General features: G+C 42.6%; 1 protein-coding gene across 3 annotated transcripts in view; it reads left to right on the top strand.

Moving 5' to 3' along the window:
* Positions 1-9,066, top strand: part of LOC138768994 (chemerin-like receptor 1) — a 26,628-nt gene extending 17,562 nt beyond the window's left edge. For all 3 annotated transcript variants that reach the window (XM_069947128.1, XM_069947129.1, XM_069947127.1), the window contains exon 2: positions 6,313-9,066. In XM_069947128.1, the coding sequence (XP_069803229.1) occupies positions 6,339-7,409 (1,071 nt within the window). In that variant the 5' untranslated portion in view covers positions 6,313-6,338 and the 3' untranslated portion in view covers positions 7,410-9,066. The remainder of the gene's footprint in view (positions 1-6,312) is intronic.
* Positions 9,067-14,722: the final 5,656 nt, after the last annotated feature.

Here is a 14,722-nt window from a genome sequence, read left to right as displayed (position 1 = left end):
TTCCTCGAGAACATGTACACACGGTTCAAGATACTCTGATGCCGAGGTAAAGCGAATTTTGGACAGACTGCATAGAGACACTAGCTTTTTAAAGGCTCCTACATTAATTAATATCAAAAGGGATTACGAAATGGAGACTAAAAAACGAATAGGACTTGAATTGCATATTGACACCCTGGGGGAATATTATAAAGCACGTAGAATACCTCGTGGTATGAGAACACAATTAAGACCTACTGTACTGACATCCAATATTGATTTCAAGATTAGATTTGAGAAAATTACTAATGAATATGCATTGGATATCATTATGTTAAATCTAGATTATCTACAAAATGATTTGGATGCTTTGAATATGAGAATTGAAGATTTGGAAATACTGTTAAAATCTCTAATGACTGATGATGAATATGGGAGATATAAGATTAAACATAATGAATATTTATTAAAGCAACGTAAAGACACAGAAGAAATAAAACAGAGCAAGTGGCATAGAGATGAGAAAGATTATTTGTCTGGTAATATCTACAGTTGGAATACGCAGCAATTTACAAACAGAAAACCGCGACGGGACAGAGGATCAAGTGTGAACCAAAACATGGACTCACCAACCACAAGTGCGGCTTTTTTAGGACAACGCAGGCGTCTCCCCTCAAAGTCAAGCGTCCAACAAGACGGGGAGGCAAAAGACGACACAGATATAGGAAAGTCGACATCAGTGAAAACATCCCGTACACAAGTGACTCGACGATTTCTAGAGAAAGAGAAGAAGAAGGAGGACAACAAACCAACTTAATGGACTTAACAGATGACAATATTGTGGTAAATATCTCTTCTGTTATACTTACTGATCAACAACTTAAAGTATTAAGTAAAGGGTTATCATTCTGTCCTGATACTGTCACTGACTGGTTTGATGTAGAAATGAATTTGTTCCTTTTTTTCAGACGTATTAAATTAAACATTTGGGGTGATATGATTAGTAATTCACCTACTGAGCAAACACAAACTGTTAGTTGTGAATTGTCTGCAGATGATTTGAATTTATTCAACAGAAGTGATTTTGTTCCTCTCACATCATCTCATGCACTAGAAACATATATGGCTCTAGTAAGACAAGACATTAACAGATTGAGAAGACAAACACCAGAAGGTTTCTTGATGAAACCAAACCTGACTAAGGAGGAGGATTTAGCTCTGAAGGAGTTAACTAAGAACGATACATTAACTATAAAACCTGCTGATAAGGGGGGAGGAATAGTGGTGATGGACACAACAACATACATAACAGAAGCAGAACGACAATTATCTGATACAAATACATACTTACCCTTAGCTGGGGATCCAACCAATTCTGTAAAACAAAAATTGAAAATTAAAATTGACGAGGCACACAGAGATAACATTATTGACAAAAAATTAAGACAATTTCTTTGGGTCGAGTTTCCTCAGACCCCAAGATTGTATCTTCTACCAAAGATTCATAAAGATCTACTGAATCCCCCGGGGAGACCAATAGTCTCAGGGAGGGGTTCAGTATTGAGCAAAGCATCCATTTTTCTAGATAAGATTTTACAAGATCATGTGACCAATATGAAATCTTATGTACGAGACACCTCAGATTTTATACTTAAAATCAAAGACATTGTGATCACAGAATCTGTCATTCTTGCTTCTTTAGACATAGCAAGTTTATACACTTCCATCTCCACTGAAAAAGGTCTAAATGCGATTAGACATGTACTTAACAACACGACTTTTACACCACCCTGTCAAAATTTTTTGCTAGAACTCCTACATATGATTTTGACTAATAATTTTTTTCTCTTTAACAAACAATACTATTTACAACAAAGAGGTACTGCGATGGGTAGCCCGGTAGCACCTACTTACGCAAATTTGTTCGTGGCGCAGCTAGAGGAGACGTACATCTATGGGTCTGACCATGCCCAGTATTTACTGGGATGGTTCAGATTCATAGATGACGTCTTCATCATTTGGAAGGGCACTGAAGCACAACTGATGGACTTCTGGAAATATCTCAACACCATCGACAGAGATATACAATTTACTATGTCACATTCAACATCTGAGGTTTCCTTTTTGGACACACGTGTGTACAAAATAGGAAACAAATTAGGAACTGACTTATTTGTGAAAAATACAGACAAGAACACATTATTGAGATATGAGTCTAACCATCCCTTTAGGATGATCCGTGGTCTACCCAAAAGTCAGTTTCTTAGAGCTAAGCGTATAGTATCAGAAGACACTAATTTGGATCAATCAGTGGAGTTGCTAGCTCGTAATTTTCAGACAAGGGGATACCCTAGAAATTTAATACAACAACATATTGAGACAGTTAGACCTATGGATAGAAATATACTACTAACTACACAAAGACAGAGACACAGTGAACAACGGATTCCATATGTATCAACCTATAATTCACTGAGTCCACAAATCTCCCACATCATAAACAAACACTGGCACATAATAGAACAGAGCTACCCTCACATTTCTACGTTGAGGAATAGACCGTTGATGTCCTATAAGAGAGCTAGGAACATCAGAGATATAGTGGTTAAGACCGATGTTAAAATTAACAATACTGTACTTACCTTTTTGGGTCCTCGTACCGTTGGCAGTTTCCCGTGTGGCAGTTGCGTTAACTGCAAGCATGTCCAGAGAGGACAGATGTTTGTACATCCTGGTACTGGAAAAACATACAGAATTAATAAATTCATTAACTGTAACACTGAATACATTATTTACGTCCTATGGTGCCCTTGCAATTTAATATATGTGGGGGAAACCACTTATGATGCCAAGACAAGAATAACACAACACAGATATACTATACGCAAAGGAAAACTAGATCTCCCAGTCTCTAAACATTTTGTAGAGGCACGACATAGAGAGAGCGATTTGAAATTAATGTACATTGATCACATCCCCCAACCAGTGAGGGGGGGTGATCGTATATCTATGTTAAAACGTAGAGAATTGGAATGGATATTCCGACTGAATTCCTTAAAACCCCATGGATTGAATGTGGAGTTTAAAATCCTACCAAAATACTGTTATATTAAATGAATCAAGTTTTACATAATTTTATGCCTGAAATGCTGTGCCTAATTTACAGTCTGGTCCAAGAGCGTGATCACCGACACATCAGAGTATAATGAATACATTGTAACAAATATTATCTTGTTTATTATTTAATATGAGTTATATGATATTAACATAAATATTTTTATGATTACAGATCAGATTATTGGCAAGCCTATCACTCGGAGCAGAAATAGTGACAACTCAGAATTAGTGAGATTGCAGCATCAACACCTAGAGAACACCCCGGGAGATGAAGGACCCTGGCTAACAATCATGAGACATTCATTGTCTGAACAATCACCTATACCGTTGAGCCCCCACAGATTTCCGCGGACATCCCACGAATGGGTCATCAGAGACGGTGGATACTGTCTACGTGGGCTCTGTCCACCGTATAATACGGAAGAACGGACAACTGTGTTAATAGGTTGGACTCACGGTACAATACTATTTATCTTACATTCTATTGATACTTACCTTTGACGTCATGGGTTACTTTGGCAACAGGACGCCACATCCCCGGTGGTATAATCTAAGATGGCCGTGCGTTCCATCTACGGCGTGCGGTTCAAGAACTCATTTCCTGGTTGATGCCGCTAATCACGACATATGAGTTAATCACTACGGCTCCGATTTGTTTTTTCATGATGTATATTTGTATATAATTTTGTTTACCAGTATAAATTGTGATATAAGATAGATCCACTTTGTCACTATGGAACTTGATGTTCCCTTATTATAATTTTTATGCATTCACGTTAGCTAATTTGAATATCATGTGTGTGGAATGAACACGTCACTAATTACGTTGCACAGGATATATAAATCACATGTTTTCTTTGAAATGTATTCACTGGCTTGATAAAGACGTCATTGAGACGTCGAAACGTCGCTTATTTTCCGTGTGTTTTGTATGGATTAATCACCAATACAGATATATTTTTTTCACTGAAGTCCTGTGTGCTACGGTTATTTTTTGGATATCTATCTATCTATCTATCTATCTATCTATCTATCTCCTATCTATCTATCTATCTATCTATCTATCTATCTATCTATCTCCTATCTATCTATCTATCTATCTATCTATCTATCTATCTATCTATCTCCTATCTATCTATCTATCTATCTATCTCCTATCTATCTATCTATCTATCTATCTATCTCCTATCTATCTATCTATCTATCTATCTATCTATCTATCTATCTATCTCCTATCTATATCTATCTATCTATCTATCTATCTATCTATCTATCTATCTATCTATCATCTATCTATCTATCTATCTATCTATCTATCTATCATCTATCTATCTATCTATCTATCTATCTATCTATCTCCTATCTATCTATCTATCTATCTATCTATCTATCTCCTATCTATCTATCTATCTATCTATCTATCTCCTATCTATCTATCTATCTATCTATCTATCTATCTTCTATCTATCTATCTATCTATCTATCTATCATCTATCTATCTATCTATCTATCTATCTATCTATCTATCATCTATCTATCTATCTATCTATCTATCTCCTATCTATCTATCTATCTCCTATCTATCTCCTATCTATCTATCTATCTATCTATCTATCTATCTATCTCCTATCTATCTCCTATCTATCTATCTATCTATCTATCTATCTATCTATCTATCTATCTATCTCCTATCTATATCTATCTATCTATCTATCTATCTATCTATCTATCTATCTATCATCTATCTATCTATCTATCTATCTATCTATCTATCTATCTATCATCTATCTATCTATCTATCTATCTATCTATCTATCTATCTCCTATCTATCTATCTATCTATCTATCTATCTATCTCCTATCTATCTATCTATCTATCTATCTATCTCATATCTATCTATCTATCTATCTATCTATCTATCTATCTTCTATCTATCTATCTATCTATCTATCTATCTATCATCTATCTATCTATCTATCTATCTATCTATCATCTATCTATCTATCTATCTATCTCCTATCTATCTATCTATCTCCTATCTATCTCCTATCTATCTATCTATCTATCTATCTATCTATCTATCTATCTATCTATCTCCTATCTATCTCCTATCTATCTATCTATCTATCTATCTATCTATCTATCTATCTCCTATCTATCTATCTATCTATCTATCTATCTATCTATCTATCTCCTATCTATCTATCTATCTATCTATCTATCTCCTATCTATATCTATCTATCTATCTATCTATCTATCTATCTATCTATCTATTATCTCTCTCTCTCTCTCTCTCTTTCTCTCTCTCTATCTCTCTCTCTTTATATCACCTATCTCTCTCTCTCTATATATATATATCACCTATCTCTCTCTATATATCACCTATCTCTCTCTCTCTATATCACCTATCTCTCTTTCTCTATATCACCTATCTCTCTCTCTCTCTCTCTCTCTCTCTCTCTCTCACCTATCTCTCTCTCTATAACTTTTGGTGCGTTTACACAGAAAGATCTATCTGACAGATTTTGGAAGCCAAAGCCAGGAATGGATTTGAAAAGAGGATAGATCCCAGTCTTTCCTTTATGACCTGATCCCTGTTTATAGTCTGTTCCTGGTTTTGGCTTCAAAGATCTGTCAGATAAATCTGTCTGTGTAAACGCACCATTTCTGACAACAGTTGATTTGAAAGAAAAAGATTTTGGCTGGACAACCCCTTTTAGGCTCCTTGCTCCAGCACCATCCTCACCTCTAAACTCTCCGTCTCTATGGGAGGGTTCACACGCCTCTACTCTCTAACATGTCAATTCTTTGAGCGGAGCGATGCAGAGAGAGGTGGCACGTGAGCCCTCCCATTCAAACAGATAGCAAGCAGGATTTGGCAGAATTCCTTAGTGTGAACGGGCCCTTACTCCACAGATAATGGGCAAGATTTATTAATCTGTCAAACATGTAGGATTTTTGCCTCAAATAACAACCAATCACGGTCTATTTTGAGGAATAAAAGCCATGCTTTGGGAGTTTCGCGCACATTTGGGTGGTGACAACTTAACATTTAATTTTATGTAGAACACTTTGGCATTGTAAGGTTTGCCTAATGTTTAAAGGTCCTGAATGCTCAGTAAAGATACTATCGTTAAACTAAGATTACATTAATAACTCATTTGGCTGACATTGGATTGAACCCAATTGATAAATTGTAATTTTGAATTTATAGCTATTCCACCATTTACGGCTAACGTCATGGAGAACATCACAGCAGCGTCTCCCACCTCCAATGTTACACTCCTGAATGGCACTTCTCACAATACCACTGAAGAATTTTACGATGACTTTGAGGACGATGCAACATCCCATCTGAATTACTTCACTTTGGTGGTCTATTCTTTGGCTTTCCTACTAGGAACTACTGGGAATGGCCTGGTCATCTGGATCACTATCTTCAAGATGAAGAAGACCGTGAATGTCATCTGGTTTCTTAATTTGTCAATCGCTGACTTCACCTTCACCTTGTTTCTGCCCTTGAGCATAGTTTACCTGGCCAATGACTTAAACTGGGTCTTCGGGACCTTCATGTGCAAGCTGAACAGTACCATAGCCTTCATAAACCTGTTTGCAAGCGTCTTCCTGCTCACCGTCATCAGTATAGATCGTTGTGTCTCTGTCATCTTCCCAGTATGGTCCCAAAACCACCGAACACCAAGACTGGCTTTATTTGTTGTCACGGCTGTTTGGATCCTGGCTATTATACTCAGCTTACCGTTCTTTGTATTTCGAGACGTCTTGGAGTACGACGATGGCACCCACGTCTGCTATAACAACTATGCACTTGGAGACTCAAATCCCGACATTGGCAAATCCCGTCACAAGGGAACAATCGTATACAGATTCATCTTCGGATTTATTATTCCTTTCACCATTATTGTCATGTGTTATTCTGTGATTGTCTTCCGTATCCGACGAAACCACATGACCACCTCTACCAAGCCCTTCACAGTCATCATCGCTGTCATAGTTTCTTTCTTCATCTGTTGGGTTCCTTATCATATCTTCTCCTTCCTGGAATTGCATGTACTTTCTCAGTATGATGATTATCTGTCTCATGTATTACGTGTTGGGATTCCTCTCTCCTCCAGCCTGGCCTTCATGAACAGCTGTGTCAATCCTTTTCTCTATGTTTTTATTGGTCGAGACTTTAAGGAAAAATTCTCTCAGTCCATGCACTCCATATTCGAGAGAGCTTTCAATGAGGACTCAGTGAATAGAGAGCTCAAGAGCAAGACCAAGTCTACATGTGACTCCCAGCTGGTCTAGTTCATAGAGCCACCTTCCCATCTGAATTTCATGTTACATTATACATATAATCATTGGACTGAATGACTGAGAGACAACATTATCATTACTGGTATGTAAGTAAAGGATTGGAAATGTGTTGTTCGGTGCTGCCACTTTGAGGACAGTCCTGATTAAAGACCACCATCAATCGTCAATAAGCCTTAGAAAGTTCCGAGCTAAAAATCAAACTCGAATATATCTAGTAATTTAATGCCCTTTAATGCAAATACTGATTGGACTATTGTTTAGTTTCCCAATGGTTGGCTAACATGAAGGGGGATAAATCTAACCCGCTGATAACTCCCTACTGCGCATTGGGCGCTGAGGATGAAGGTGCTGTATGTCTCTTACCTTCATCCTCGGCTGTTTGCAGTGTAATCCTGTGTCCAGTAAGGCCATTTGGAAGACTGAGGGCTTTGGGGATTACGTGTGTTTTGTACCATTTTTATTTATATTTTTATGTGTGTGTTTTTATACTTCTATTTTATTTTACTGTCCTACCATGAGGACTCAGGGCTGAGATTGATCAGGCACCGTAGCTATGATACTGAAGGACTTAGGACGGCTTCCGATTGTCATAGCACTGATAGGGGCTGTGTGATGGTGCCGTACAACCCTAATGATGAACAGAGGAAGAATTCTCCCTCTGTTCTGACCTATACTGATTGCAGCACCTATAGGGTTAACTGCTGTAATCCAGGCTCTGCCCGGGTCTCAGCAGTTGTGGAGGGTACCCGGCTATCACTGACACACACTCATGTATCAGCCTGTCCATTTGCGGGAATGGGGAATTAAATAGGATGTGCCAGTACCCAATTATGCCAGAAGGGGTTAAGGCAGGGTTCACATTACAACTGTACTTTGCAAAGTCAGGAACTCGCAAAGGGGCACTTTGGTGAGATGCAACTTTTCCAACCTCTGACTGGACTAGAAACACAGCGGAATGCATGATTTGACTGAAGACTTTAGAGAATTTCCCTCTCAGAGTGGACAGGCTTGATCCCTCTGGCGGTAGTCGCACCTCTGATGTCTTAGCTATCCATGCTAAGCAGGCTCAAGTAGTACAGCAGCTCAGGCATCAACAGTGGTCAGCGGACAGGCCCCTGGAAGACGACAATCTGTCTCTGGGTACTGCTGGTGTGGCATACGCAGGAACACCAGAACAAGTAGCAGGAGACTAACCCAACAGGCCTGCTCTCATTACCCATTTATACTACATGGAGAGGGACCATACTGGTGGAGAGAGGTTTGAGGTAACTCAGCAGCCAGCAGGGGATTGGTCAGGACAGATGGGAAGACTTTTGGCAAGGCCCTGATAGGCACAGAGGTTGGGGGAGGAAACTGACAGACTAACTCCACAAGCATGTGCAACTAGTCACATATTCACTTAACCCCTTAGTGTCCTTCAGCATATGTTTGCTGTAAGTGAATAAAGTACAGTAGAAAACACAGAAAATGCAGTACATACATCATTCATCCACAGAATACCCTGTTAACCTGGAATAAAGACTAGAATAGTGCCGCCATACACATATGCAAATACAGCAGCAGTTATGAGGTCCAAACACTGCTGCCCCCACCATGCTGATATAGAGAATAAGGGAGAGTACTCCATTTAAACGAACAGTGGGAGTCCCATGGGCTTTTTGCCAGAAATTTCCTTTTAACTGCCACCGAAGTCACATCCACTGTTCCTATACCTTACTCCTCATTTTTTTCTTGCAGTTATTTTTGTATTTGATTATATTATATGTTTCTCATACTGCATTTTCATTTTGCATTTGTATCAGCACTTTGCACTTATTTTTTCCGAACTTGTAATGACCTGTCTCATCCTCCACGTTTCCTCCTTCCTCCACGTTTGCATGATTTTGTTTCTTATCAGCTGTTTTTTTTTTTTTTTGCTCAATAAAAGTATACTTGTGTAGCTTAATTTGTTGTTGCAACTTTGCAGCTTTTGTAGGTGTATTATATATATTTATGCCAAGGCAGCAGATCGTAACCTCGGGTTGAGAAGACAGTGAACAATTAGCTCCAGACATTCTTCATCCTAGGTTCTTTATGGGGGTCAGGTCGGGTAGTGTGTGTATGTGTGTGGGGGGGGTCAGGTGGGGTAGTGTGTCTCTATGTGTGTGGGGTAGTGTGTGTGTGGGGGGTCAGGTGGGGTAGTGTGTTTGGGTCAGCTGGGATAGTGTGTGTGGGGGGTCAGGTAGGGTAGTGTGCATGTATGTGTGGGTCAGGTGGGGTAGTGTGTGTGTGGGTCAGGTGGGGTAGTGTGTGTGGGGGTCAGGTGGGGTAGTGTTTGTGGGGGTCAGGTGGGGTAGTGTGTATGTGTGTGGGTCAGGTGGGGTACTGTGTGCGGGGGGGGCGTCAGGTAGGGTAGTGTGTATGTGTGCTTGGGTCAGGTAGGGTAGTGTGTGTGGGGGTCAGGTGCGGTAGTGTGTGTGTGGGCGATCAGGGGGGTTGTGTGTGTGGGGTGAGGTGGGGTAGTGTGGGTGGCGAGGGTAAGTGGGGTAGTGTGTATGTGTGTGGGTCAGGTGGGGTAGTGTGTGTGGAGGGGGGTCGGTTGGGGTAGTGTGCGTGGGGAGGGAAAGTAGGGTAATGTGTGTGTGGAGGGGTCAGGTGGGGTAGTGTGGGTGGGGAGGGCAAGCGGGGTAGTGTGTATGTGTGTTTTAGTTCAGGTGGGGGAGTGTGCATGTCTATATGTGGAGGTCAGGTGGGATAGTGTGTGTGTGGGAGGCAGTAGCGGTCTTTGGCACCAAGCACCCCAAGCAATCACTTGGGGCCCCCAACATCCAGGGGGGCCCCCACACCTGCTCTTCTCTTGTGCTCAAGACCACTAGACAGGGCCGCTGCCCCGCTCGCTGCTGTGATCTGAACTGTAACTATGAGCACTCGTAATGAGCCCTCACAGCTACATGCAGCAGCAGCACTGACAGGGCAGGAGCCATTGACTCCCTTCCTGTCAGTCACTCTTGTGGCCGCAGGAAGTGTTTTCCCTGCGGTCACAAGTGGCCGCTCTGTCCTTGTGGTGTATCACAGGAGCATCGGTGCCAGGACAAGGGGACCGTGGCCTCTTGTGACCACAGTAAAAACCCTTCCGACCACAAGAGTGAAGAGAAGAGGAGACGCCCGGACCCAGGTGAGTATAAGTGTTTGTTTTATTGTGTTATATACTATATGGGAGGGGGACCACACAGGGGCCTGTGTAACTTGGGGAGCGCCCAGCGGGGTCTATATAAATGGGGGGAAGACACAGTGGGGCTATATAACGGGGAAGACACAGGGGGGCTATATATAACTGGGGGAGCACACAGGGGGGCTATAGACTACTGGGGCTTCACAGAGGGGTCTATATACTACTTAGGTCAGCACACAGGGGGTCTATATACTACTTGGGGCAGCAGAATGAGGTCTATATACAACTGGGGGAGCACACAGGAGGTCTATATCCCAGTGTGAGAGCACACAGGGGGGCTATATACTACTGGGGGAGCACACAGGGGGTCTATATACTACCGGGGTAGCACACAGGGGGTCTTCATACTACTGGGGTAGCACACAGGGGTCTATATACTACTGGTGGGGCACACAAGGGGTCTATATACTACTGGGGGAACACACAGGGGTCTATATACTACTGGTGGGGCACACAGGGGATCTATATACTACTGGGGGAACACACAGGAGTCTATATAGTACTGGTGGGGCACACAGGGGGTCTATATACTGCTGAGGCAGCACACAGGGGGTCTATATATAACTGGGGGGCAAACAGAGATCTATATACTACTGGGGCAGCACACGGGGGGGTCAATATACTACTGTAGGAGCACACAGAGGTCTATATACTACTGGTGGGGCACACAGGGGGTCTATATACTACTGGAAGAACACACAGAGGGTCTATATACTACTGGTGGGGCACACAGGGGGTCTATATACTGCTGAGGCAGCACACAGGGGGTCTATATATAACAGGTGGCACACAGAGGTCTATATACTACTGGGGCAGCACACAGGAGGTCTATATACTACTGGAGGAGCACACAGGGGGTCTATATACTACTGGGGGAACACACAGAAGGTCTATATACTACTAGTGGGGCACACAGGGGGTCTATATACTACTGGAAGAACACACAGAGGGTCTATATACTACTGGTGGGGCACACAGGGGGTCTATATACTGCTGAGGCAGCACACAGGGGGTCTATATATAACGGGTGGCACACAGAGGTCTATATACTACTGGGGCAGCACACAGAAGGTCTATATACTACTGGTGGGGCACACAGGGGGTCTATATACTACTAGGGGAACACACAGAGGGTCTATATACTACTGGGGCAGCACACAGGGGTCTATATACTACTGGAGGAGCACTCAGAGGTCTATATACTACTGGTGGGGCACACAGGGAGTCTATATACTACTGGGGGAACACACAGAGGGTCTATATACTACTGGTGGGGCACACATGGGGTCTATATACTACTGGGGGCAGCACACAGGGGGTCTATATATAACGGGGAGCACACAGGCGGTCTATATATAACTGGGGGAGCACACAGGGGGTCTATATATAACTGGGGGCAGCACACAAGGGGTCTATACACTGCTAGAGGAGCATACAGTGGTCTATATACTACTGGGGGAGCACAGGGATCTATATAATACTGGTGGAGCACACAGGGGGTCTATATACTACTGGGGGAACCACACAGGGGGTTTATATACTACTGGAGGAGCACACAGGGGTCTATATTCAAGTGGGGGAGCACACAGGGGGTCTATATACTAGTGGGGGAGCACACAGGGGGTCTATATGCTAGGGGCCACTCCGCAGTATAGATGGTGCTAACAGGCAGGAACCGGGGCAGCTGTAGGATAATGTGGTCACGGTGTAGGCACGAGGGTGATACAGCTGGAAACTGGGCTCCTGACCATGCGGGAATACTGGGCGTGCGATTCTTTGTTGTCCTTAGTCAGGGCACCAATTATCACACCAATGCCAAGGTTCAGAAACAACGGTAGTTGTATATTTATTGTAACGGTGGTAACTAGTAGCAACAGTCTCTCCGGATGCAACCGGGAATAAGGCAATCTTGAATAAAGCAGAGTAATGGTTGATGCTGCAATAGGCTGTGAGAGTAGCGTGCTGAATGATGGGAGTAGTAGTGAAACTGAAGTGGAGATGCTGGGTGGAATGAGACTTGAATGAAATACTTGCTGTTGATGATTTGAGAAGATGATGATGAGAGGAACTGAAGAATGACTGAAGAATCGACACCCAGATGAGAATCTTGAGACTTGAGACAGGAACACAGCCAGTGGACTGGAGCAGCAGAGCACACGCAGGCCTCTCTCTTAGCAGGGAGAGAGGACAGACAGATCCTATCCCCTCTGTGGTAGTGAATAGACTCTGGTAGCACAGGAAGTCACATGGTAAACCCCAGCCAAAAGCTAGATGACCATTGGAGTTACCATGGAAGCAGGGGCACAGTCACGTGACATCCAGCCATTGCATCATCACACCATTAGGCATATACAGAGAAATATACATGAGAAGTACCATACTTGAACACTGGGAGGCGACATAATACCATTAAGCACTGATACCTGAATATACATGCAATAAATGAATGAAATAGCAGACCTGAATACTGCAGGGGTGACACAATACACGCAGTTTGCAGTGGACCATAGCTTTCCAGAACAGAACTGGTTATAATAAAAGTGTGAGCATAAGAAGGGCTGTTCTGGGACACTGCATATATACTAGTGGGGGAGCACACAGGGGGGTATATGTAACTGGGGGCAGCACATGGGGTATATACGACTGGGGGCAGCACACAGGGGGTTTATATACAACTGGGACAGCACACAGGGGGTCTATATACTTTTGGGGGAGCACCCGGGGGGCTTTATATAACTAGGGGAACACACAGGCGTCTATACACTACTGGGGGAAGCACACAAGGGGTATATACTACTGAGGGGAAGCACACAAGGGGTATATACTACTGGCGGCTGCGCACAAGGGGTATATACTACTGGGGGCAGCACACAGCGGTCTATTGTTGTGGAGTGCGTGTCGAGGGGGGGCCCAGACATAACTTCGCTTGGGGCCCCAGAAATGCCAAGACCGCACCTGGTGGGAGGGTCAGGTACCTGTACCAATGTATCTCATTAGTCACCAATGCTAAAATAAAAAGACTGGAGGCTGGTGACGACACAAGTGTGCTACACTATAGGGGACGGGGACATCTATGGAAAGAGTTTACAGAAATGTATCGTGTGCCGTGAGCAAAAGAATACAGGTGTCTGACTAACCATTCTGGGGATTAACTTCCTAGTAGGAAACAGATGGCTAAAGCCTCGGCTGTCCAGGCATGATGGGAATTGTAGTTTTGCAACAGCTGGAGGGCCGAAGGTTCCCCCATCCCTGCCCTAAAGGAACATCCATCCTGGCTTCATGTCTATACAAACAGAACATATAATAAATCAAACGAGAAAGCGGGGAGGACACCTGCATTCATGTTAATAATAGATGAAACATGTAAGTGACAAGGCAACAATGCTGAAAAGAATCCCTCTACAGTCCGCATAGACAGTTTCAAACCTCGGAGCGGATTGTCATCTCTTGGTGATCACTGTTTTCCTGTTTCCACTGTATATATTTTACCTGTTGTGGGATTTGTAAAGTGTCTGACCTTTTGCATATATTTGTAATTCATGCAGTTTAGCCACGGACAAGATCCGACTCTCTTAGGGCCCAGGAATACAGATGTGAAACTACCAGTCCTTGTATTAACCAAAAGATCTCACAAAATTCTGGCCCTTCTATAGGACATTAAGGGATGTTAATAAAACTCACCAACATGGATAGAACTGTCATTGATGCATATGGGGGAAACAATAGGAATCTTAGAGCTCTGTTTATTTCTGTTTAGTGTGCATATAACAGGGGCGGACACAGACTGCATAGGCCCCCTGAGCAAAATATGTGCCTTGGTCCCCCATAAACAAACCACACCACCACACTCCTCCCCTACCCTGGTGGATATAATACTATACACATCTATATGTGCTCAAACATTTGGCAGTATTGTGCAAAAATGTCTGACTTTTCAACACTTGTTATCTGCACTGGTATCCAGGGCCGCCATCAGGAATTTCGGGGCCCCATACAACCAAAGTGTCTGGGCCCCCCACATTAATAAAAGAAAAATTGTGTGTTCGACCCATGCCTTGCTGGGAGGTATAATTTGGTTCAGATCAATTCTAGA

Source organism: Dendropsophus ebraccatus, chromosome 12, assembly GCF_027789765.1.
Source record: "Dendropsophus ebraccatus isolate aDenEbr1 chromosome 12, aDenEbr1.pat, whole genome shotgun sequence".
Lineage (NCBI taxonomy): Eukaryota > Metazoa > Chordata > Amphibia > Anura > Hylidae > Dendropsophus > Dendropsophus ebraccatus.
Note: the sequence above shows the minus strand (reverse complement) of the source record. Positions and strands in the feature narration are given on the sequence as shown.